The sequence below is a fragment of the Ursus americanus genome, chromosome 1 (genome assembly GCF_024610735.1).
Source record: "Ursus americanus isolate L20-20 chromosome 1, mUrsAme1.1.p, whole genome shotgun sequence".
NCBI lineage: Eukaryota > Metazoa > Chordata > Mammalia > Carnivora > Ursidae > Ursus > Ursus americanus.
Genome location: NC_142127.1, coordinates 2,615,308 through 2,642,665, shown reverse-complemented (window position 1 = coordinate 2,642,665; position 27,358 = coordinate 2,615,308). Strand labels below are relative to the sequence as shown.

The window sequence follows — 27,358 nt, the reverse complement described above, 5'->3', positions numbered from 1 at the left end:
GGGGGGCACCTGGGTGGTTCAGTAGGTTAAGCATCTGCCTTGGGCTCGGGTTGTGATCCTAGGGTCCTGGGATTGAGCCCCGTGTCGGGCTCCCTGCTCAGCAGAGGAGTCTGCTTCTCCCTCTCCCTCTGCCCCTGCTTGTGTGCTCTCTCGCACTCTCTCAAATAAATCAAATCTTAAAAAATTAACATCCTTTCAAATAAAGATTTAAACTTAAGGCTGACAATCGTAGCACATGTGTATTTATACGTTTGAAAAATTATTCTGGGCCCTTTTCTTCAAACACTTCTCATCCTTTCAGGGCCCTCCAAAATGTTTCCCTTTAAGATTAGACCACACCAATATGTCCCAGGGTCTTTGCTTGGATTAATTAGTCCCCAGATGAGATCTTAAATTTGAGCATTTCCCCCTGCCCAGTTGCTTTTAGCTCTTTGGATAAATTCAGTTTCTAAGGGAAATCTAATGAAAACTATGAACCTTCTTTACAGAGAGACCCAAATTTTAAAGAGTATATGAACCTCGAAATTCGGCTCTAAAAAGCCGGTAGCATTGCTATGAACCACACAAAAACATAGAAGTGCAAATAAAAAAATATGTTGAGGATCATGAACACCATGCAAAACACACAGGCTGACTAAAAACACCATCTGGATGGCTGTCTTCAAAAGTAAAAGGATTGGGGTGCCCGGGTGGCTCAGTCGATTAAGCACCTGCCTACGGTTCAGGTCACGATCCCCAGGTCCTGGGATCTAGCCTGCTTCCCTGCCCCCCCCCACTTGTGCGCGTGCACGCTCTCCCAAATAGATAAGAGCTTAAAAAAAAAATGATTGTGAGGGGCGCCTGGCTGGCTCAGCTGGAGGAGTGTCAGACTCTCGGGTCTTGGGGTTGTGAGTTCAAGCCCCTTGTTGGGTGGAAAGATTATGGAAATAAACTAAAAAAAAAAAAGTTGTTACCATTATTCAAAAAAAAAAAAAAAGGCAGGACAAAGACAATTTTTACCCATTATGATTTATTCTCTACAATACTTCGTTAAAGAGTTCAATGATTTGCACTCAGAAGTTATATAGCCAAGAGGCAACCAAGTGTAATACAAAGAATTGGTCTGAAGTCTTTGCACTGAAGGCCATACAAAGTCTCTTGCTTCAGGGAAGTAAGAATGAAAATAAACAAAACAAACACATAACTCCCTAGGCTCCAGAATCTCAATAGAAAATAGCATCAACAGTTAGTGAAAGTGTAGGTGTTAACGTATCATGGAAAACAGGTCTTGTGCAAATATTAAAATTAACACCCAGGACTTCTGTATAGATGATTTTTATTATAAACAATAAAATATACGTAATGTCTCAACTACAAACCTTTCATGTTGAAAGGGTCTCTAACATGAATTGCTTTAATATTATGAAGCGAAAAAGTTTAAGAACCTCACAGTGGAAACAATCCAACACCGACAAATTCTAGTGATCAAAGACATTCTCTTTTAGTTAACGTAAAACAAGGACGATTCATAATTACAGAGAGAATGTCCTAGCTGTGGGTATTATGAGACAAGCCAACTTTCCAGACCAAAAGGCACTCACAGCTAGGGATGAAACGCACTCCGAACTGAACCAGCCAACATGGGCTGGTTCCTTAACAGCAGTCACCTACTGTTCAGCTTGAGCAGCCCAAGGACAAAGTCAACACCAAGCAGAAAACAGTCCCTTCTTTTTAGACCTGCCACTCACACCACATGTACTGGCCACCCTCATCACGGCTTTGGTCAAGCATGTGGAAGGCAGTTCAGTTCCAGTTCGGAGCCGTCATCTCCCTATGCAAAGCTGCCACGTGGATGATCCAGACTTAATATTTTTCCTGAGAGCCACCTGCCACACATCTTCGTGAGGTGACCATGACTGTACACTTCCAGACTGCTTCCTGACTAGGCCCCATTCAGGACAGACACTGACAGTGGCATTCCTTATGGGGCCGAATAGTTTTTCCTTGGTCGACTCCTGACTCCCCCTGACAAGGCCAGAGGGACTTGAGCATCTCCACTGCTGGACTTGTATGGGAGCATGAGGGAATGTGCAGGGAGTAAGGCTTCTTCACTCCAAAACCCACTGAGCCCACTTCAGTGTGGTGCTGGGCTTAATCAGCCCAATTCTTGTGCACTGATTTTTTTTCCCCATTTCGTGGGTTTTTAAATTTTCTGTTCATTTTCATAAATGGCAGGTATCCTACCCCACCCTCAATAAAATAAAATAAAAAACATACTATACATCGGGGAAGACAAATAGGGCAACATTTCTACAAGACGAAATAGGCTTGAAGAGCATGGCACTGTAGTAAATGCTTGCATGACCAGTCTCACTGAGCGTGCTCAGGGGTGAAAGTTTAGCACCAATTTTTTTGCTTTTTTTAATCTTTAGAAATTAAACTCAACTTTTAACACAGAACACTTGAACAGTAGTGAGTGTAGCCCTATGTATCAATACTGTTGTACAAATTGGAGGCGGGTGGTTTAGTCCGGAGCTGACCACCCCGACATCAATCCATGGCACCTAAGAGTAACTATCGTCACATTTGTTTGTTAACAAGACATTTATTATTCTCAGCAGCAGGAAATCATGAAACAATCCCTTCATCTTCAAAAGCTTTTTTTTCATCAACCTTACAAGGGAAAAGTGGCAGGATGCGAGAACGCAGCACAAGAGTTAAGATAGGGTGGTGGGGCCTGACCTGGGCATCCTGAGATCAGCCCACTTCCCTTGCACATTCCGTATCCTCATGAACAGCAGAGGACGGTGCCAAGCAAATCTGCTCACCCTCATCCATTTCTTCCAAGAAATGAGACAGCAATGCCTAGAATGGCATGTGTGTCGTTTCTTGGATTATGTCCCTGCTCCCCCTTCCCCATTCCTGGCAGAAGAAAACTCAAAATTTCTTTTGATTTGGATATTTGCCCATTTTGGAAAGCCACACCATCACCACATAAAATTTAAAAAATAAATTAAAACAATGGTGTTCACCGGATTGACACCAAATCCACTTCAAGAGTTCTCTAACCATGTTGTTGGAAACCAGTGTATCACCCTCCGGGTCCGTCCTTCCAACTGGCCACCTCTTCCTGTGAATCCTTTCAGCAGTGCCTCTGTGACAATGTTTCCAGAGCATCTTCCAAGTCCCCAGCTTCTATGAACTCTGCCACCAAATGAGGGAAGAATAGGCAAGAGGGAGGAGAAACTTGCTGACAGCTATTTGGAATCAGCAACAATGGGGAAGGGAAATATGCCACATCAAAGTCTGAATGACCTAGAATAAAATGAGCTATTTGGAACTTTGCCACGGTGGGGTGAAGATAAAGATTCATCTTGTTTAATTACACAGCTTTGTTCTAAAGTCCTGGAAAGGACTGAAACAGCAACAGTCTTCCCACTTCTCCAGGCAAGCTAGACAAAGGAACTCCTCTGCTTAAAGGTCCCTCGGGATGTCTGCCTGAAAAGAAAAACAGCTTGGAGACCCTGGATTTTCTCCCATGACAATGTGTCCTTCTAAAGCCCAACCCAAGTGCTTGCTGGAACACTTATGCCTTCTGAGAACCTAGATCCAGCTATAGGCACTGCTACCAGTAGAGGAGTGAGGTAGCCAGGTGGTAAGGAAGAGGTCTCTCCTTTTTCACTTCGTGCAGCGATGATTTCGGGACCTCCCATGGGCATCCCAGTCCAGTCCTCAGCAGGCTACACCACAGAGCTCTGTTCAATACCAGGAGACTCAATGCAGGAAGAGTGCCAGAAAATCCAACTGAGAGTGGGATGAGAATTAAAACCTTCGAGGCTAATTGAGCAATGAGATCTGCAACGCCATCCAAAGGGCTTCCGATCTTGATGTGGGTGTCTGTCCAGGAGCCTCAGAGGACTCATGGTGCCCACGTTCACCCCTAACATGGCGTCCTTATGAAGCATGGAGGTTGTGATCAACTCTTGGTACGCAATAAACTGGAAGTTTAAAAAAGGAATTTAAAACAACCTAAAAATGTTTCTTGTTGGTCTCCGTTGCCCAGACTGCCAGGGGAATACACCTACTTGATCTGGGGAGGCTGTAGGGGTGTGTGTGGGGTAAGCCTTCATGGACCATCAATTCCGGCTTCCACTGTGTGGCCAACACAGAGGCAGCAAATCAGCAGCGACACCTGCATGCCAAGGGTCTTCTGAACCCACACGGTAATTCTCACTAGTCATGGAGGAGCCCCAATCCAACGGAACCCCATATTGAGGAAAGGCTGAGATAAGGCTTGGGCCCCTCAAGTTCTGTTTCATTCAGTATAACCCCACCCCCCCCTCAGTCAGCTGGAGGCAGACTTGGCAACGGAAGCTAGCATCATAAAATGGTGCAGTAATAGAAGTAACTGGACCAGGAAGAGGAGGCATCTGCTCCAATGATGTCATAGCCATTGGTGGCCACAGGGGGGTGGGACTGGTCATGCAGCCGTGTGTCAGGAGTAATGATTGTAGAGGGGCGGGGCATGAAGAGTGCCATTCTGGAAACAGTGCTGTCGAGAAGCAATATACTCTGCATAACTGATTGTCACCTTCTCACTTCGGTACCTGTATAAGGAAACAGGAAAGGGTATTAGGAACCTCAAACTCTTCGTTCTGTAAAGTCACTCAGCAGAGAAAACCAAAAGCTTATTCCACATTTTGAAAGAATAAAATGGAAGACCAAGAGCAATCTTACTTACAGAAAATGAAAGACAGCACGAGAAAACAATGTTGTTATTACAAATGAACAAGATGAAAAAGCACAATCACAATTCACCCCTGAGAATGTATTTTCTGCACATCCCACCTTTAAACACTATCAGGCTGCTCTTAAGCAATCTGCTACTGGGGTCTGGATGAAGAATGTCAAGGTCAAATCACACGGGTGGCAGACTGGAAGATGGCTATACCAATGCCCAGTGCAAACTGCATATCTACTGCATAAAATGTGATAAATTTGACAGAAATGCAACCTCAATTTGCAGAAAAGCAACAAACAAGTTATTTATAACTAAAAGGGGCACAGATACCTAATTCTGGGTCAAATTCTGATGAAGCAGGTTAAAGGATCCTGAGGCTATATAGGACGGGTCTCAATTCCCAGATGAATATGCCATATCATATCACAGGGTCATCAGAACAGAATTCATAGCACTTTGGTTTTGCTCTGGAAAGAGCCATGAGTCAGGATGCGAAGCATGGGGTGTTACAAACCTATGGAGCCTACTACAGACCACAGGAGCTGGGTGTGACAATCCTTACCCAGAGCCATCTCTTTCCCACTGTAATCACTCCTCCACTGCAAGGTGATTATTCCTGAATTTTGACAGGGAAATGGCTGTTCAAATAAATTATAATAATAATAATAATAATAATGCTTTGTATTTGAAGTTTTTTTTTCTTTTTTTTGGAATCCAAAGCATTTCAAAAACACTGGGTTATCTTCCAAATAGACCTGTGAGGTTAGTATATGATTATTCAGTATTTTACAGATGAGAGGGCCAACAGAGGCCCACAGAAGCCCACAGAAGCTAAACCTCTCAGTGTTTCCGATTTCAGTAGGGATGGCAAGAGAACTGACATCTACTGACCACCTATAATTATTGCCTGGCCCTGGGCTAGAAATCTTCATACGTTACCTTACCACACTCTAAAACAACCCCAAGGCATTATCATTCACTTCTTACATACAGGAAAAGTCCCCCTCCCCCTCAGAGAGGCAGAGTAAGTAACTGGGCCAGGTCCCATAGTTAGGCAGTGGTGGAGCTGGGATTCAGACTCCAAGTCCGTGTGCATTCTACTACACAAGGCAGACTCCCCCAACGAGAGGGGAGTTTCCTTGTAACTCTGTGAAAAGCACTGTCTCACTATTCTATTAACATGACACCTGTATCCCCTGCCACCTGACTGCATGTGACTTCAAGCGACCCTGGACCTCTGCGCTGACAGCCTTCATTCCTGACCTCAGTCTGCTCCCTTAAGCCTCCCAAGCAGTGGGTCTGGTGAAGACATCCACCACCTGATCGTGGCCTAAACTCTGCTCCGGCTCTGCCATCGACTCAGCTGCAGAGATGCCCAGGACGCTGGGAAGTCTTTGCCTTTGCTGCCACTGCTTCCTCCCAGCTTAAACCTGACCCATACCTCTTTAGTTTAGGGACATTAGCAGAGAAAATTTTTTCTAGCCCTTTCCATCAAAAGTATCCTCCATCCAACCCGAGCTAAATTAAAATGACAAGGAAAATGAGACAGTGGGTTACCTGGTAAGTTTGATCGTTTTTCTGAATTCACTGGTAATTGGAGCCTTAAAGCCACCTTTCCTGAGCAAGGAGTCTATAGTCTGGATCTGATCCCAGTCTGAGGAGAAGAGAGGCACACTGAGATCAGTGCACAATGACACAAGAATAGGGTATGTTCCCACACGGCAAGAAAAGAGAAGCAGCCAGGTCTGCTAGGGTCAAAGGGAGCCCTGGACACTGGCCCCACATCCCTAGAGCCCCGTCTGCCTCACTGACATCCAAGTAGAATCAAAGACATGAGATGATAACCCGGCATACACCATAACGGCTCTCCCCAGGCCCTCTGCTCCTGTGTCTTTCCTGTCAGATGTGATCCCAGTATAATTATCTGGGACCAAACATGTCTCAACCTAAGACTGGCCTGCTGGCCTAGTGCTGGCAACCAAGGCTGTTCTGTGAGAGGAGAGAACTCAAATTCTGCAGCCCGTATTCCTTTGTGTGGCCTTCCTTTACTGATGATTTCTAGGAGTCCTGTTCTCTATTACAGAGAACTGATAGCAGGAAGGAAGCCAATCCTTCATGAAGGACAGGAAAGTTGTTCACATATATCGCTGTGTTGCTCCTGCACATTTTTAACAGATAAAACCAAACACATAAAAACTGAAAACCAAAGAGAAACCCCTAAATTACCCCCAATTTTAAAATTTTGCCAACCAATTTTCAAATGGCACAAGTAATCTGATTATCTGTTATCGCCACATCTCACTATTAGGAAATATTTATGGTATCCCTTCCTGTACAAAAATGTTAGACTTATGGCCTCAAAGTGGCTAAAAGGCTTCCTTTTTATGCCACATCCACACTGCTTTTGAGAAAGTTTCAACACAACCATGATGGAACCCAATAAGGCAATCACTCTCCACATAATTAGTTCATTGACACATTGAACTGGGTATTTCTCTTTATTCCAGGTTCACACCCAATAAATACTGTGTGTTTTACATGTTATTTTCAAAAACAGACAAGAAAGAAGGGAGGGAGGGTGGGAGGGATGAAGAGAAGAGAGAAAAAGAAAACTGGGTTACATATCACAGAACATACAAGCAACACTGAAAGGCATCCTTCCAAATATTCTTTTAAAGAGAAAACCTACCCAACCCACCTCCTACCTTTATTGTCCCATTATAAGAACTTATTACCTACTGAGTTCTTAAAAAAACCAAAAAAAACCAAAAAAACCCAGAAGATTATGTTTTGCCTTTTTCCAACTATAACACTATTTAATAATTAATGATCAAAAGTTCAAAACCCACCGATATGGGCAACTTCCCTTTACAATGGACTCCACAATATGGTCCAGGTGATTGCTGGAATTTTGCTACAATTACCACTAGTTTTGGGGGCCAAGGAATAAAACTTTTCACTGAGAGGAAGTGAAACACAGGGGTGAGTATGGGAAGTCTTTACCCCTTTTCTTCTCCAGCTCCTGCATTTTTTTTGGAGTTTATTTCTCATCTATAAGACTTTGATAGACACTAAGAGGAAGAAAGGCACTCGGTCTTTGTTGAAGTTGGGCTGAAAGACAATACACGTCACTTTCCTGCCTTTAAATGGTGACACTGTGAATAGTATCCTTCACTGAAACTCCATTTGTCAAACTCACCTTGTTCCTTAGCAACCTCAGGTAAATACGTGGCTGTACGTTTGACGCCTTTTTCATTGATGAATTCAATTCGAATCCCATGGACCCCTACCTACAGGAGAAATAACCAAATAAAGAGCATTTACTTACTCTACTGGAACTTCAGGCACCCACATTTACTTGACACTGCCCCCTGACCAGCTCGATCCAAGTCTGAGAAAAGGAGAACCTGCTGCTTTTTCATGACCAACTCTTTGCCTCAGGTATAGAAGTCAGAGTAACTTCAGCTTGAGGGAAGCAGTGAGCCTACAAGTAGCCACCTCTCCGAGTATGAGGATGGTAGAAATAAATTGTCACTAGCTCATCCAAAAATCTTAAATATCCCACCTTTAATCTACTCCATTAAACATACCACAGGGTTTTGATCTAGGCTCATGACTCCTCACAACAGCTTTTACTCAAGGGCTTACCAAGAGGGATCTGGAATGCTCTCTTTATCCCCAGTATCACATCCTATTAGATGGAACAAAAGTGGACTGGGAAGACACAGGAAAAGAAGAAACACTTCACATTTCTTCCTACTTCTAAGATCACAGCACCTTTCCTATCACCTATGTGGCCCCCAATTGCTTCCAAACTCAGCTTTCACATTCTTATACCCTCACTCAATGAAGGAGATACATTACCATGTACTAACCCGAACCCAAATGCAACGAGAGATGCAGAGTTCCAAATGCGGCTGTTCTCACCTCCCAGTCCAGGTAATCACTGGCATCCTCAAAGTTAGTAAGGAGGGAGACAGAGCAGAAAAGTTTAGGCAGCTCCTCTCGGGTCAGGGGGGGAAATCGGCTGTCCTTAAGTGCACTGGAGGGGGACAGAAAACATAAGTGAGGCTGCTCTGGAGCTGGGAGCCAACATTATGTGCCCGAATATTTATGAATCCTGAGCTATGCAGCGGATATTGATTATCCATCAGTACTAATATGCTAAAAATAACTTGATGCTATTAACTGTCTATACTTGAACTGGTAAGTGACTCACCAGATTCAAGTCCCCATACTCCCTGATTACCAACAAGAGAACACTCAAACTTTACCACTTAGAAGAAATAAAGTCAGGCAGTTGTTTCAATTCTAGTCAATTTATCTACAGAGCTTATGTCTGGTGTCATTACCTGGTTAACGTGTATTCCCTGAGTCCTGAATGAAGATTCATGGCTGAGAAGGTCCCAATGCAGCCACGAAGCCGCTTGTCCCGCCCTGTCTTCCAAGTCACAAAGAGCGGACTACAAAAGCAAAACAAAAAACATTCTCCAGCCCCAAATTAATCATGCATAAGAACAAAACCTTTGCTTTTGCCCCATTCATTTCTGATATTCCCCAAAAGGACTGTTTTCTGAATTGTGGCTATCTGAAGGACTCTGCCTTTCTGGGAATTGTGCAGTCTCTGGATGGAGAGAGAGAGGAGAGGGCAATAAGACAGTGTGAAGAACAGAGCTCTGTGCAGCCCTTCCTGTGATCCTTTTTAATTCACTGTGACATGTTTGTGCTACTTTCCTTCCCCTCTGCCCAGCACTCAACTTCTTCTAATTTTCCAAGTCTTTCTCCTTTTCTTTATTTTTAGGAGTGTCCACGTTCCCCAGTTACATCCTTCATGACGACACTGGGCCTGCGTACCTCTCCCCATTCCCTGCAACCCCCCATTGTTCCTGTAATTATCTCTGTCCCTCGTCCTGCTCATAAATGTTCGGGAAAAGAAAAACCATGTCTCCACAAGAAAGCTTGTTATTAGAAGTTGCCACTTTCTACTTCTAGGCTAAAGCCATGCATCGTTAGGCTACGTCAGACTGGTGATAACAGAATTTTTTTATAAACAGGTTACAGAGCTGTTCCTTCATCCTGGTATTTCCTCTATACTCCTATGCCTTTACTTCTTAGGTTGAGCAAAATACTTCTAAAAAGTAACTTAAATTTCTAAAGCTGTCTACTTTGATCAGTGTTATAAAGCAATCTGCCGCCTATCTTTTCCTTCCAGTAAACACCTGAACAGCACCAAAGTTACTGTCCCAAAACCCCTCAAGAATTCCAGTCGGCAGAATGGAAATATAAGCCCCTGAATACGACAGCCCATTCCCTGTAACACTGCAGCCACCACCCACTCTTCCAAATCCACAGCCCTTTCTTACAGGGGACACACTTGATCCCATTAGGATCAAGCCTTAGAATCTCTACCTGTTCAGCCAGGGATTTTCTCACCATGGTATCCGATGGCAATACTTCCCTAAAAAGTTAGCACATTTCTCTACATGGTTTCTCCTCTAACACAATCACACAGGGGTAACTTCCCCTCTACTTCGGCCCAGACAGGGTCCCACACACATTATTTAGTTTTGTGTGTGCGATCTGCCAACTTGGTAAGTCTCCCATAAGTGAAGACTTTTTTTCATATCCTCTTCACTCCCTGACCAGTGAGGCTACACATTGTTCCAATATGGCATTAACAGTTGAAGAATGAATGATCTTAGTTCAATGAATGACCTAAAAGCATCTCTTCAGTGCTCTTTTAAAGCCGGTTCAGGGGTGCCTGTCTGGATGGGTCAGTGGAACGTGATCTCAGGGTTGTGAGCTCCAGCCCCAAGTTCCATATGGAGATTACTTAAAAATAAAATCTCGAAAAAAAAAAAAAAATTTATCAACAATAGCCAAACTATGGAGAGAGCCCAATGTCCACTGACTAATGAATGGATAAAGAAGATGTGGTATATATTATGCACAGTGAAATCTTGCCATTTGTAACAAGGTGGGTGGAGCTACAGTGTATTATGCTAAGTGAAATAAGTCAGAAAAAGACAAATACCATTATGATTTCACTCATATATGGAATTTAAGAAAAAGTGTGGAAGGGGGAAAAGAAAAAAGGAGAAAGGGAACAAGCTTTAAGAGACTCTTAACGATAGAGAACTAAAGGTTGATGGAGTGAGGTGGGTGGGAGAATGGGTTAAATGGGTGATAGAGATTTATTTATTTTTTTATTAGAGAGAAAAAGTGAGCATAAACAGGGAGAGTGGCAGAGGGAGAGGGAGAAGCTGGCTCCCTACTGAGCAGGAAGCCCGACGCAGGGCTTGATCCCAGGACTCTGGGATCATGACCCAAGCCAAAGGCAAACACTTAACAGACTGAGCCACCCAGGAGCCCCATGGGTGATGGGTATTAAGGAGGACACTTGTGGGGCACCTGGGTGGCTCAGCTGGCTAAGCACTGGACTCTTGGTTTTGGCTCAGGTCATGATCTCAGGGTTGTGAGACTGAGCCCTGAGTCAGACTTTGTGCTCAGTGGGGAGTCTGCTTGAGATTCTCCTTCTCCCTCTCCCTCTCCCCCTGCTCGCATGCTCTCTCTACAATAAGTAAATAAATTAAAAAAAAAAAAAAAAAAAAAAGGAGGGCACTTGTTATGATGAGCACCGGGGTTGTATGTAAGTGATGAAATCACTGAATTCTACTCCAGAAACCAACATTGCACTGTATGTTAACTATCTAAAATTTAAATTAAGGGTGGGGGAATGGGATAGGCTGGTGATGGGTAGTAAGGAGGGCACGTATTGCATGGCGCACTGGGCGTTATACGCAACTAATGAATCGTGGAACTTTACATCAAAAACTAGGGATGTACTGTATGGTGACTAACATAATAAAAAATTATTATTAAAAAAATAAAAAATAATAAAATTTAAATTAAGAAAAGAAAGGGGAAAAAAAGCCAGCAGGAAGGAAGAAAGGGGGAAGGAAGGAAGGCAGGCAGGGAAGGAGGAGGGGAGGAGGGGGGGAGGGAGGGAGGGAGGGTGGGAGGAAGGAAAGAAAGAAAGAAAAAAAAAAAGGAAAGGAAAGAAAAAAGAAGAGAAAAGAAAAACACAGGCCAGCTCAAGAGCTGCTTCCAATTCTGAGGAAAAAGAAAACACTGCATGGATTACTTCACTTTATACGTACTCCTTGTTTAAGTCCTTGGCACCTTGAGAGAGTTTGGGACAAATCAGAGTCTTGAACTAAAAGCAGTAAAGCAGATTCTGACGTGTTTGGTGGGGTGCGAGCAGCCACGTGGGATTACCACGGGATTACTGATTAACAAAGTGAGGGGACCCTTATTAACAGCATCACGGCTCCCACTAAATGCGCTCCTACTCTCCAGCCTGGCCCTCAGACACTTCCAATTCACTTGGACTTCAACACCTGGGTCCACAATGGTATGATGTGCGGCCTCACCACTCAAGAGCTTAAATCACCTACCCGCCACAATATAAACCTACCAAAAGAAGAACCAAGAAGAAAATCCTAATTTCTACAACATTACCTTAAAAACAAGCCCAGACCGCCTCCAACCTAGACTTCTTCTGTTACTGAATCCAGATATTGTTCTAGGTATTGTCTGGACATTTCTCATCATCCTATCCCCATTACTCTCTGCCCGAATGATGCTAAAGATTCTTTAAGTGTCAGACTCCCTCAAGAGAATAACCCAAGAAAGATGTCATCATGCCTTTCTTACTGTCCCCTGCACCTGACTGATTTACTCACTAGGGGTCATTGGTGAATCTAGGAAGTCGTGGCTGTGGGAAGCCATAGAGGTGACAGTAGAGGACGTCAAAGCAGTAGCAGCACATCTCTGCAGTCACCACCAGATTCTTGGCGGTGTTAGCAGTTCCATTGGGCCGGGGAAGAGGGCTCAGCGCTCCCGATGCGGGATTCATTCGTGTAATGGGAGAATTTCCAGGTCCCAGAGTTAAGTCCGACACATTCTCCCGACCACTGCTGCCATCCACATGCTGGTGGTTTTGAAGAGGTCCTGAACTAGAGCCGGGGACAGTTGTGGACTGGTTCCCGTGACTGTGCGTTCCACTTCCAGATAACTTGGGCTTCTTGACCCCACAACAGCCTGCTGCCAACTTGGGCTCAAGTGGAGGAACACAACGTCTTTTTCCCATCCTGATTCAGTGCTCGAGGACTGGAATGCTGCAGAACCCTGAGCAAAAACAGAACAGTTAAGCATCAATTCAAAAGGTTAGTTAAAGGAGAAAATAAAAATCAAAAAGAAAGAGTCTACGTGGAGAGTCATCAAATTCTCTTTCTTATCCAGGTCACAAAAGGCTGCAGACCAGCCTGACTGGAAGAGACCCTGAGCTCCAGCCTGGGCACTCCTAACCTTTTTCTAAAGAAGAGCTGTTTTTCCTTTTCCATAAAGCCTTCTGATCATCCCAGACAGAGGCTGGCCACAAGCAGCCCCTCTTGCCCAGGACTCCCTACGGCAGAAGGAAGGGTGGGTGGCAGCCATTGTGGAGATGCATGAGGACATTGCAAGACGCACTGGACCTGTCAGACTCTTCGTCATTGCATTCTCTACCTTTCAGGGCCTCCAAATTAGACCACCCTATTTTTAAAGAGCCCCAGAGGAAACTTCATGCTTTTCCTCGTTAACCACACCCTTTCAGCATTTTACTCATCACTAACCTAAATCTGTGTGATTTCAGCCCTAGACCTGAGTGAATATGAAAAGCAGTTAGCTGCCATTCTGAAAAGAGCACACCTTCCAACACAAGGCTCCCACTTTTCTGTCCTCACAGCTCTCATTCTCCAATGCCTTGCTCATTTTCTTTGGTTCTCTGAACTCGCAACTCCAATTTCTACACATCTCTCTATCATTTCAAAACCCCAATTCAAAAAAAAGCTACAACCTAGTAGGAACCTTTATCACATAAATGACCCAAGCTTCACAGGCCTTTTGTGAGGTAGCCATTTCTGCCCTGTCACAGCGAGGCAGAGGCATGCAAAGCCACTCAGCTTAACGACATGTGGCAGAGGATGGGCCAGGAAACCAGAACGTCCCATCTGATGATGTGAATGGAAGGAAGGAATTTTTTTTACTGAATTTTTTTTCTTAAACACCCTGAGGTAAAAATGGACAGTTATAACAACAACCAAGATCCTTTCTCTGATTCAACAGAATCAGGAAAATAGTTATTTCAATGTCAATAATACCAAAGTTTGTAAAATTCTGCTGACTTGAGGAAAGCATACTTAAATCTCCCTGTGATTTGGACATATAACACATAACTGCCTTTTTTAAAAAAAACATAATTTACCTTTTTATGCACTGCTCTATAATACAGTATTTTGGTTGTAAATTCTACAACATTTAAATCAAATTAGATATTTACATTCCCATTTGCAAAGCCATTATTTCTACACAAGTTGTCACTTTAGGCTGAATGAGATACAAAAATTTCACAAGTATTATTTATGGTTTTCTTTTTCTTTTTTTTTTTTTTAAGATTTGACAGAGAAGGGGGGGAAGAGAGAGAGAGACAGAGGCATCACACACGCGGGGGGAGTGGGAGAGGGAGAAGGAGGCTCTCTGCTGAGCAGGGAGCCCAATGTAGGGCTGGATCCCAGGACCCCGTGATCATGACCTGAGCTGAAGGCAGACGTTTAACCGAGCCACCCAGGCGCCCCTACTTATGTTCTTGATATATGCTGATCCATAACAAAATACACATTTTTGTATTTAGGGCAATTCTTACTGAGATGAAAGTTCCTTGTAGTTTAGGGATAATAGTTGTACACTTCAATGTCTGGCTTGACACAGGCTTCTTTTTGAGAAAGCCTTAGGTACTTATACAATAAAACCCCCCATGACACGTTTATTTCTGAGTGTGGATGTCATTGTCTTTATTGTTTAGACTGTTGAAAGAGGGAGGTTAAAAATGCTGCCTCCGGAGCCAAATGGCCTGTTCAAATTCTGATTCCTCTGGGATCAAACTCTTCATGTCTCAGTTTCCTCAGCATGGGAATAACACGACTACTTCCCACTTGCCTCACGGGGTTTTAGGAGAATTAAATTAGTTTAATATGCATCAAGTGTTTGAGACAGTGCCTGATACGTAGTAGGTGGCACTGCATTTAGCTGCTCATATCACTTGGGTTCTTGTTCAACTGCCCCATTGGAATGGATATCCCGGAGGGCCAGGACTCTGCTAGGCACTTAACACTTAGATCAGTGTTTGCTCTGAACAGGTGTGCTTTAAACATTACACTGAATCCTTAAAACCACTCGGCAAGGCAGGTGATGTTACTATCATTTTACAGAGGAGAAACCTTGGGCTTAATAAGATAACTTGCCCAAAATCAGACTGCCACTAAGTGGCAGAGTTAGGATTTGGATCACAGTCTGTCAGACTTCAAGCCTGGGTCCTTCCACCAAGTCACAGAGAAGAATGAGGCCTGCCAATAATATCCACTGGATTCAATCATTTCCTAAGGGCATGATAAAAAAAAAAAATTACATTCAAGGACATACTAAAAACTAACCTACTAGTTCACAGAATCTTGCCAACAAAAATGGAACAGGAGGGGCACTGACTGGCTCAGTTGGAAGAGCATGGAACTCTTGATCTCAGGGTCATGAGTTCAAGCCCTATGCTGGGTATAGAGATTACTAAAAAAATTAGAAATAAAAAAATAGCGAATAAAAATAAATAAATAAAATGGCCTTAAAAAGCAACCTATGCCCAAAGCCAACATCTCAAGCCATGACCCTGAAAATTATCAGTGTCCCTGCCACTGTCATTTAGTCTGCAGTGGATGTCACTGGCCTCTTGACTTTCTACCTTGTGCATAACTGTGGGAGGGGACTTAAGACACATGTTGTTGAATGAAGCAGCAGGACTATCTCTGGAGAGCTGGAGTTTTAACAGGGTCTCCAGAAAGCCCCAAAGTTCGAAGCAGCACAGAGAAGGGATGAAACACAACAGTTAAAAAAAGAAATGTTTCCTCACTCTCATTATACCAAAGAACACCTGAAGGAAGAGTTAATGTCATGAGATGGCAACTCAGGTGATCCTCAGCAGGTGTCATCAGCTACCTGGCTGGTCAAACACCCCACAACAGAGCAACAGAAAGGATTTTCAAACCATGCCAAGGCAGGTGAAAATTCTGCCTATGCACCACATGCAAGCACCGATCTGCAGTGGGGCATGATCACAACAGATACCAAGTGATTACATTTAACAATTCCCCACACCCTCCTTTTTTTTTTTTTTTGCTGAGAACTTTATTTTATTTTATTTTATTTTTTATTATGTTAGTCACCATACAGTACATCCCCGGTTTCCGATGTAAGGCTCGATGATTCATTAGTTGTATATAACACCCAGTGCACCATGCAATACGTGCCCTCCTTACTACCCATCACCAGCCTATCCCATTCCCCCACCCCCCTCCCCTCTGAGGCCCTCAGTTTGTTTCTCATAGTCCATAGTCTCTCATGTTTCATTCCCCCTTCTGATTACCCCCCCTTTCTTTTTTTTTTTTTTTTAAATGATTTTTTATTATATTATGTTAGTCACCATACAGTACATCCCCGGTTTCTGATGTAAGGCTCGATGATTCATTAGTTGTGTATAACACCCAGTGCACCATGCAATACGTGCCCTCCTTACTACCCATCACCGGTCTATCCCATTCCCCCACCCCCCTCCCCTCTGAAGTCCTCGTTTGTTTCTCATAGTCCATAGTCTCTCATGTTTCATTCCCCCTTCTGATTACCCCCCCTTTCTTTATCCCTTTCTTCCCCTACCGATCATCCTAGTTCTTATGTTCCATAGATGAGAGAAATCATATGATAGTTGTCTTTCTCTGCTTGACTTATTTCACTTAGCATTATCTCCTCCAGTGCCGTCCATGTTTCCCCACACCCTCCTAAACTACAATCTGAAATCAACAGAACCAACCCAAACCTTGTGGCTCCTTAGGCCCAAGCATTTCTCTGGAGGCCACTATGCAAACAATTCAATCAATGTTCTCAATTAGTGACCAAAGGAGGAGTTAGAGACTTCTTGCATCAAAATTATAAGGTACTTCTTCAAAAATTTGTTCCCTAAATTAAAATCTACAAAAATTTCAAACATAAAGTTAAATAGTATAATGGACCCAAGAACCAGTTTTAATAATTTTTAACATATGACCAATCTTATTTCAACTATAGCCTACGTACTCAATCTCCCCTCCTACTGAATTATTATGAAGACATGTTTTTAAGGGGGCCAATATTTTACTTATCTGTTGGCATAAGGCAAATAATAAGTGACTTACAGGTGAAGAATGTGAAGGAAAACAGAGTGCTGGGAGTAAATACTTACTTAGAATATCAACCCCATCTACCAATTTGATCAAATTTTTCTCTTTGAGGGATGCCTGGGTGGCTCAGTCGGCTAACCGTCTGCCTTCGGCTCAGGTCATGATCCCAGGACCCCGGGATCCAGTCCAGCATCAGGCCCCTTGCTCAGCAGGGAGCCTGCTTTTCCCTCTGCCTGCTGCTCCCCTTGCTTGCGCGCTTTCTCTCTCTCTCTGACAAATAAATAAATAAAATCTTAAAACAACAATAACAAAAACAACTTTCTCTTTGAGACTCTTTTAATCCTACTCCAGCCAAGTGGGCCATCTCACCACAGCTAAGCAGTCCCTGACTCAGCTCCCAGGACTGCCCTCCAGTGACCAAAGAGACACTGGTTTCTCCAACAGCTGGGCTTCTGAGAGTACAGCCTGAGACTCAGAAGAGCATTTCAATTCAACAGACTAACCAGCTAAAAACAAATACTCCTAATGACATACTCCACCTTTTCTAAAATTGTGTGTGCATTTGTTCTCACCTTTCCCCCAAACCTCATGAAAACTACCAATAATGGTACTTTGATATAGGAGTTCCTGAATGGATACTATGAACTCCATTCATCTGAAATAATTGGAATCGGGTATAAAAACTCCTCCTTCCTCTGTGGGGAAGCTAAGCAGCACTCTGCTGCTCTAGGCTCCAGTGGCTTACCATGTCACCTCAATTCCAGAGACAGCGCTGAACTCATCAACCACTTTTATAAACACATGTATCACACTGAGACCCTTCCAAGCCTTCAGCTGGTTAACTCTTTCAAAGCTAAACTCAAGGATCATTTTTTTTTTTTTTAAGATTTTATTTATTTGACAGAGAGAGAGCACACAAGCAGGGGGAGCGGCAGGGAGAGGGAAAAGCAGGCTACCTACTAAGCAGGGAGCCCAATGCAGGGTTCAATCCCAGGACCCCAGGATCATGACCTGGGCAGAAGGCAGGTGCTTAACCAACTGAGCCACCCAGGTGCCCCAGGGGCCGTTTTTTTAAATGATTTTATTTATTTGAGAGAAAGCGAGCACACACACACGCAGGGAGAGGAACAGAGGGAGAGGGACAAGCTGACTCCATGCTCAGCACGGAGCCTGATGTGGGGCTCCATCCCAGGACTCCGAGATCAAGACCTAAGCCAAAATCAAGAGTCAGACACTTAACCCACTGAGCCACCCAGGTACCTCTTGAGGGCCACTTTAAAAGCCAGCAGCATGGCTCTCATTTTCCTACTGCCTATCTACTTTAGACCAATCAATGAGAATGAACAAGTTAAAACTGGATTTCCACCAGATGGAGACAATACCTGTACTTCCACAAAAGCTGGAGAAGTAACAGGAATCACAGCTCTACCTCTTCCTTCAGGACCTCCTAACCTAACATGTGTCATGTATCGTAAAGCATGTTTACTGTTGAAAAAGTCACCACACCCTTTACCTGACACACAACAGTCAAGGGGTCTTGACCTTCATTAGGGTCTACACCAAAAGATGGCAACTCCTCCTCCCTCTGTGGGGAAGCTGAGCAGTGCTGTGCTGCTCTGCGCAGGGTGGCGTACCATGCCATCTCAATCCCAGACAGCGCTGAATGCTTTACCTTTCGTCTTAGAGGCTGGGTGGCATTCGTCTTTTCTTTCACAACACCTAACACAGTGCCCTGCATATAGTATACATACCAACAATCTGATCTACAGATCTAGTAATTTCACTTTTATAAAAAGAATGCTTATGGCATAAACTAATCTTCTGATCTTTGGTTCGACTGTAAGGTGCTGACTGTGGAGTGTGTTGGAAGCTGAAGGCAACTGAATTACAAGTATGTGTTCTTATTGACAATGTCAACTCTATTCAGCACAAACCAAGGAATGGTTTAATTCATAGCTAAATGGATAGCCAGTGTGGCCAATTCAATCTAAAAATTAGATACAATATCCCTTAAATTAACTTCTTGGTTTGATTTATGCTTGTAAGCTGCTTTCTTTGCTAAAACACACTAGTCACTGGTCAGTCGTGGATTTAGCCCTGGTGGTATTTAACTTTAGATTGGCTCAAGGCTTTCCTTTGACAGGCCATACCCAGCTTCTAAACTGTACTTGAGAAGGTTTTTTTTTTCTTCTTTTTTTGAATGATGGGGGGCTTTCAGAGCTACCCATTGGAATATTATTTGCCTGGAAAGTAATTTATTATTTCAGGAGTTAATACAAATGGTATCTCATGAACTGCTGATGTTTACAAAGGGTGTAGAGACCAGTATTGAGGGGAGATGTGAAGACACCCTGATGGATCTGGCTAACTGGACAGGACAGCCTTCCTCCCTTGCTGAGGGTCCCTTTCACACTCCTCAAGTTCACTGACATCTTCACAGAGGAGCTCCCATATCAGAGAACATAGCTTAAGCTCTGGGACTATAGTCTGGGCTCAAATTCGAACTCTGGCTTATCATATACCAGCTACGCAAACTCAGGCAGGTTGTCACATCTTTGTGGACTTAGGCTCCCAATACCACAGAGGATTATTTGTGACCATTCAATAAGTAAGATGTGAAAAGCATCTAGCATTCTTTGGCACATAACTACTATTTATTAAAGTCTCTGCTATTACTAATACTACCACTATGGTAGGGTACATTATAAAAATAACATAGCTTAAAATTCTTACAATTTCTAGAGAAATAAATGCCCTCATAATAAAATTCTATTAAGAACTACCTTATAGTCTGAAAGATATTATTAACATGAAATTATTACTCTAATGACCTTGATGCTTTTCCTCTTTGCAGAACAATGGCTTCTAATAAATCACCCACTGTTCTGTTCACTGTGAGATGCCAGAAAATATAAAGAATGAATCTTGGGCTGTCTGAGTTGTCCACACTTCTATTCTACTGCAGTCCTCTCTTAAGCTTACAGACATACACTAAAAAGAGATGAAACTTGCTAAATATGCTATTATTGTAGAAATCTTGATATATATTGAGTACTAATGGAATCTCTGTGTCAAAGTAGTTAAATTTCAAACAATAACCAGATTTAAATATCTAGAAAAACCTGGAGATGAAAAAACAAAATCTAGATTCACCTTTTGAAGATAAGCTTCAAAACAACTTATCAGGGAGCATGACCTTCTAACAGATAGATCTGGGAGGCAGGAAAGATGCAAAGAAAAAAGGAATCTCTGCTTTTATCTTGTTATTACGTAGTGTCCAGATGCCTGTTCAAATCAAGCTTTATACAGAAGGGAATGGGTTGTTGTTTCCTTCGTGACAGAGAGTTGAACTGAAATTCAATTTAATAATTATGTTTTATGAGTAGGGAAATGGCACCTGAACTGTAATTCTGGCCTACTTATGTAACTATTCCAAGAAATAGATAAAAAACCCACAAACATTCTGGTAATCATTTCAAATAATCACTTTTATGTTTTTAAAACCTGAATATACACACATACACATATCCAAACACTCGCTGTTTGAGAAATTTCCCTGCAAAATACACTCGATCTTAGGCTGAGAAGTGATCCCCGCAAAATACAGATCTACCTATATAACTGCTTTAGAAATTTACAGATTTACGAAAATGCACAGAACTATATATTCTCATTTCAACTTAGCTTTAAGAAAAACACAAGAGTCAAAAGTTTTGTTTTTAGATTCCCCTCCCTTTTCTATGTGATCTATGGCAAAGTGCCAGATCTTTCTGGGTCTTAGTTCTTTCATTTGTAAAATGAAAATATTTGTCCCGTCTCCTTCACAGAGGGATTGTGAGGTTCCAATAAGATGTGAAGCATTGTGAAAAACACTATCTTACAAGTGTTAGCATACCACAATTAATAAAGTCAAGGGGACACAGCTGTAATAAAAATTCTTCCAGAAAATAGTATCACCATAGCAGATTTAGGGCAAAATGTCCCAAAAATCTCTGAAGATTATAACCATAAGGAAGAGACCCAATAATTGACCTTGATCAGGAACTGCATTAACCTCAGAGTTTTGATCTTTGGTTGTCTTTAAAATGAGTAATTTGGGAAAGGGCGGGAGCCAGACCCTCTGTACTAAAAACATAAAGGGTAAGTGTAATACTACATCACTATCTAGGTCACTCTAACCGAATATGGAAAATAAACTTGGCTTTATGTATCTAAATTACTTTAAGAAAGCAAGTAGAAGGGACTTCATCAATATTACAACCTTCTCAAGGAAGCAGAAAAATACAAGTGAAAAAGTAAACCTATATCCTAGTGTCCTAGCACAGGGCTAAAAACAATAACAGCAACAAATTCTAAACATTCTAAATATGTCCAAGGTAATACTCACTGAAAGCAGATAGTTTGTATTGCCAGGGGAACAGCTATAAGAGAGGAGGGGAGTTATTTTGTCTCTGAAATGAACTTTCTTTCTTCCAATTCCATTCCTTCTTCCTGTACCTAAGACAGAAATGCAGGTGCAGTGAATGAACAAAATCAAGGCAGTCCAGAGGTGAGATATGGTTTTTGAAAAATTACAACTCCATTGAGCAATTTCTAGAAAAACAAACAAACAAACAAAGAAAACAACAGCTAGGAACAGGCTCTCCCTACTTCAAAACATTTCAAAATCTAAATATAAGGTAGCAATGGCAGTCCCATGCACTGAATCACCTCATCCTTGGCGTCATCACCAAGAAGGGAGGACACTGAGGATCAAAGGTTTTATTGAACCTGAACATGAGACACACATTAAAACTTCCTCCACCACTAATTTAGATCAAAACTTGCTCTCAGGCCAAGATATACCATTTCAAGGCTCTCCACTGATTTCAAAATACAAGCATATTCCCAAATGCTCTGTAAACATGGTGTTGAAGAATTACTGGACAGCATGCCAGGGTCCTGAGGACAGGCCATCTTGTCACCCCAGGTAGAGATGATAATTGTTGGTAAGAGTCATCCATCCTTACTATTAGTTTTGCATAAATTTCTTCATAATCTCTTCAACAACTCTCCCCACCCCCCAGTAGTAGAGAATTAAGCTATTCCCAAAGATGTAAACAGGGGACTCCAAGCCCCACCCACACTATCCAAGGAGAGGGCAGTGAAAGAGGATAGGCCCAGAGGGATAAGGGTAGGGAGTGTGGCAAAGTGAGGAGTTCAGATCAGGACAGGGAAGGGAGGAGGACAAGGAATGAAGGGCAAAACCCACAGCCTGGGAAGGAGAGAGAGGCATAAAACCCAAAGAGTTTAAGGTGGAGAGGTAATGGAAATGGGGTTATGGGTGGATAAGGAAGCTGAGAGTGAGGGTGGGGCTGGGAAAAAAGAGAAGAGGAAGAGGAGAAAAAGCGTGCGCGTGAAAAGAGTTAGGCAAGAAAAGGACGAGATAGAGTGGGGAAGGAGAGGCCGGAGCAGGGAGGGGCAAAGCAGGCACAGAGAAAGGTGAAAGGTAAGAAAAAAGGGGGTGGGGAAGGAGAGTACAGGGCGCTGGGGGGAGTTGGGGAGACGCCAGAGCGACGGGTAGGGCAGCGAGGGCCGAGCCGCGGGGGTGGAATCCAGACGCCAAGCGGGGGAGGGGGCGGCGGGACAGTGGGTGGGGGCCGCCAGGCGGCGCCGGAGACCACCAAACTTTACATAGACCCGAGACTGTTTCCTGGAGGGAGTGCAGAAAGGAGCTGGAGCCTCGCCTGGCCTCGCCTGACCTCACCTCGCGGCCCAGGGCAGGGGCGTCCGCCTACCGCCCCCCCCCAGCAATGCCTCCCGACCCCCCAGCCCTCGGCGGGGACACGCGGCCCGCAGGCCCCGCCCGCCTTCTTCCCCCCGCCACCCGGCAGCCCCTCCCCCACGCTGCTCCGGGACCCTTGCCGCTGACCCCAGAGACCCCGTCCCGGACCCCCTCCGCTCGCCCTGGGGTGAGGAGGCCCGGCGGACACGGCGACAGCAGCCCAAGGGAGGCCGGACCCGGCGGGGAAGGAGGAGGAGGAGGGCGCGGCGCAGCCCGAGTTTCCCACCTTTTCTCCTGGCCCAGACGCAGCTGGGGTGGACGGGACCTCTCGCGCTCTGCCTTCTCCTCCTGCTTCATGGAGCCATGCGCCTGGGTGGGGGCTCCCGAGAGAAGCGGGCCCGCAGGCGGGCCGGACGCGCGGCGCGGACGGGGCGGGGCGAAGAAGGCCGGCGGGCGGGCGGAGGAGGAAGCGGCGGGGCGGCGGTGGCGGCAGGGAAGAACTGCTAGAGGTATTCCCCGGGCAGCTGGAGGACTGAGTCGAGCCGGGACCCGAGTCCTCCAGTATCCCAGCAGCCACCGGAGGCAGTGAGGTAATGGAGGAAGAATGTAGGGAGTCCTCCAGTGGACCACACGCCCTCTAGCGAGCCGCGAAAACCATAGAGATCCCGGAGCCGCCAGAGCACCGCCCCGCTACTGTCACGTGGCCTAAGCCTGCGCACTTTATTGGCTGGCGCCGACTCTACGGGGTTGAATTTAGAGGGCTGCTTTCCATTCGTGTGGCCGAGTCCCAGGCAGTTGGAATAAAAGGGGAGGCGCGGAGTAGATCCGGAGGCGCCGGCCGGCACGCCTCATATCTGGGCGCCACGTTCCGCCGGCTCAGCCACCTGCACTGTCGGACGGCGCAGTGCACGCCGGGCCGCCCGGCCTCTGCGAACGAACGCGGAGCGCGCCGGGAGATTTCTTGCGGGCCCGGGCGGGCAGCATTGTTCGCGCCGTGGTCCTGCTGGGGTGCCCTGCCCTGCCGCCCGGCCCTCGCCCGCCTTAGCACCCGACATTCAGTTGCCCACGGCCCTTCTCCCCAAGCGCCCAAGCCTCGCATTGCCTCATGGGACCCGGCCGCAGCCTTTGAAAGCAGCCAGTAAGGGGCTACTCAGAGCCGCGTAAATCAAGCCGACCCACTGGTCATGGCCATGCCCGCCCATGCCCCCGGGAGGTGTTCCAGGCTCGGTGCCAGCCTCCTCATGTACCGAGAAGGGCAACCAGCACCCAGGCTTTGGTATCAGGAGTCCATCTCTGTCTTGAACCCCTGTATTCCCAAGCTAGAGATAACTTCAGTGCAATTACCCACAGGACAGGAGGCCCACTACACACCTTCCTCAGCACTAGGAGGGCAAGGGTCTCAAAAAGACCAGTATAAAACTTTTTAAAAGAATTTTAGGTGTGAATAACTTTAATTTCCAATACTTGCTATTTAATTTGATTTGAGGACTTGGCATTTTTGTTTTTAATTACAGATGGCGTTGCACTAAGTTTGTTTCTGCCCTGCTCCCACACCCCTCACCATTCCGAACACAAACTGTATAGACGCTGCAGCAAAGGCATGCCCTCTTTTAAAGCAATGCTGGTCTTGTTTAGAACACAGACTCAGGCCCACAGATAGACTGTTTTGTGTTTTGCTATTCTGTTTATGCACAAAGGAATCCTTAACATGTTTGTCCTCAAGGAGCAAAGAAAAGTATCTAGTAAAAAATGCAAATCATATCTGACAGTGAAGCTTTCCAGCAAAAACCTTCTGCTCTAGAATGCATAATGTACTCAAGCATAATAAGATCTACTACTTCAGACTTTTAGCATAATTACCTGTAGACAACTAAAACTGAGGAAACTGAGTATCTGATTGGTGTCTCTTGGACCTAAGCTCCCCAAGAGAACGTGGTGAAGGACAACAGTAAAAGGAACAGACAGCTATGCTTTGTAGAACAGGAGGTAACTTTTTTAAAAAAACAATCTCCGTAGCAGTCTTCACAATTCCTGTCACAGTCTTGACATACTAATCTGCTGTTGAGGCCACATTTGCCTGTTTCTAACCTCTGTCTGCCTGAAAAACTGCAAATTAGATGATCATATGGCCTACAGCCAGAAATACAAGAGGCAGCAAGCCAGACGTCAATTTTTGTTGTTGTTTCTAAATAAGAAGACAAAATCCTGACTTAAAATAATCAGAATAAATTTCACATAGTGAAGTTTTTTCCAGCTGAAAGTCTTAAAATATGGCATCTGGAAAGGGCCTTAGTCTATTGCTCCCAGGGCGGTACTATATCGTCATTAAACAGCCCATAGATAAGGGAGTTACTGCTCCCTGGTTATCAAACTGTCAGGAAGTAAATGATGGAACTAAGTTAGACTTGAAACACTCCCAAATTAAAACAAAAACAAACCTTGAATTGAGCTGTCAAAAAAGGCATTTTACTGAGAAGCAGGATCCAGATGCTGTGGCCATTGTCAACTGATGCCAAAAGGCAGAGTCAGGACTTTTAAAAAGTCAGTTTGAGGTCACCTCCCATCAGTAAGCAACAGTTAGAATTGATGCAAAGATTTCCAGAATGAAATTATAAACAGGAGGAAGAAACGGAGGGCAATATATGCCAGAAACAAGAGGCTGTGTCTTATTTATTTTCTCATTTCCAACACAAAATAGAGAAACCTGGTATATAGGAGGCATGCACTCATTATTTGTAACCCGAATATGTGAAGAAGCCAGCAAGCAGCAGGAATGTAATATAATTGGGAAAGGGAACCGTAGCTCAAGCCCTCTGCATGACCCTGAGCTGTCATCCCAATCTGCTGTGATACAACTGCACTACTCCTATCAAAATAGCTCAAATCATCTGCTGCCAGATGCACAGCTTCCCATCATTTCTTGCCTTGAATGGTTAAGAATATATGGGAACGTAAGAGACTAGATCTTAATTGTTCCCACCACAAAAAGAAATGGTAATTATGTGACATGATAGAGGTGTTAGATAACTCTATAGTAGTAATCATGTTGCAGTATATAAGTGTATCAAATCAACAGATTGTACACCTTAAACTTACACAGTGTCATATGTCGATTACATCTCAATTTAAAAATTGTATATGGTAATGTTTAAGAGAGCGCACTCTGAAATCAGGCTGTGTTCAAATTCCAGCCCTGACACAGAATACCTGTGAGCCTAGAGCAAGCTAGAGCATAATAACTCAGGGTTATGAAATTTAAATATGTTCACACATATGAAGCTATTATAGGATTAGCATGTCAAAGATGCTCAATAACTGTGAACCTTATTAGTATTAGGATGTTGTGATAAATGTGAAATTGACCTGCACAACAGACATTCTTTTGGATTGGCACCTTGGATGAGCAGTGCACTGATGCACTAAGGCATTGGTCAACCTGTAGTCATGAAATAAGTTTTCACAAGAGATATTGATGGGTGACCCAGTTCCACTTTCCAGACTGACATGGTTCCTGTCTTAGTAGGAAATGCAGAATCTGAATCTGTGCTCTGGTCTCCACAAAAAGCAGGCACAGAGAGACTGTAATCTTTAGAGATGGTGCCTGCCTCTTGTGTATCCTCCACAGGATAAGTCCAGTTCGGTACTTAAAAGGGATGATAAATACTAATCTGATTAAAATAAATGTTTACTGGGGCACAGGGGTGACTCAGTCGATTGAGCATCCGACTCTTGATTTCAGCTCAGGTCTTGATCTCATGGGTCATGGGATCGAGCCCTGTGTCTGTTTCGGGCTCCATGTTCAGTGGGGATTCTGCTTAAAGATTCTCTCCCTCTGCCCCTTCCCCTGCTTGTGTGCATGAGCTCTCTCTCATATCAATCAATCAATCAATCAATCTTTACCTGTGTATACCAATGTCTACATGGGTTGAGTGGTTCCGAAATATATGTTTCTGACAGTATGAAATATTTCTGACAATATTTCTTGACAAACTGACAAGACCAACAGTGTTTTGTTTGTGGTAGAGTCAAACCATATTACTCCGAGAAGATGTATTTTAAAACTTTGTTTATGTCACTTGGGTACACAGTTAAACATCAAGAAGTTTCTAAACTTCTAGCTGTTACTGGTGGAATAAATGAAACCAAGTGGGAAAACTCAAGTCACACATCTGTTTATTCTGTAAATACTCCTAGTATCTAGTCTGTACTGAGAATTTTGTATTACTTTTTTACTGAGATATAACATACACATGTAGAATGAAGAAATCTTTTTTTTTAAGATTTTATTTATTTGGGAAAGAGAGACAGAGATAGTGAGAGAGAGCATGAGCAGAGAGGAGAGGGAGAAGCAGGCCCCCTGCTGAGCAGGGAGTCCAACGTGGCACGATCCCAGGACACTGGGATCATGACCTGAGCTGAAGGCAGACGCTTAACCAACTGAGTCACCCTGGGTGCCCCTAGAATGCACAAATCTTTTTTTTTTAAAGATTTTATTTATTTATTTGACAGAGAGAGACAGCCAGCGAGAGAGGGAACACAAGCAGGGGGAGTGGGAGAGGAAGAAGCAGGGTCCCA

General features: G+C 44.1%; 1 protein-coding gene across 1 annotated transcript; it reads right to left on the bottom strand.

The window, feature by feature from the left end:
* Positions 1–998: 998 nt before the first annotated feature.
* Positions 999–23,358, bottom strand: AMMECR1L (AMMECR1 like). The gene is made up of 8 exons (XM_045777702.2): positions 23,070–23,358; positions 21,407–21,516; positions 12,466–12,910; positions 9,073–9,183; positions 8,648–8,762; positions 7,920–8,010; positions 6,278–6,374; positions 999–4,586 (listed from the first exon to the last, which is right to left on the bottom strand). The coding sequence occupies exons 3-8, from the start codon at positions 12,870–12,872 to the stop codon at positions 4,475–4,477; spliced, it is 933 nt and encodes a 310-aa protein (XP_045633658.1). The 5' UTR covers positions 12,873–12,910; positions 21,407–21,516; positions 23,070–23,358; the 3' UTR covers positions 999–4,474.
* Positions 23,359–27,358: the final 4,000 nt, after the last annotated feature.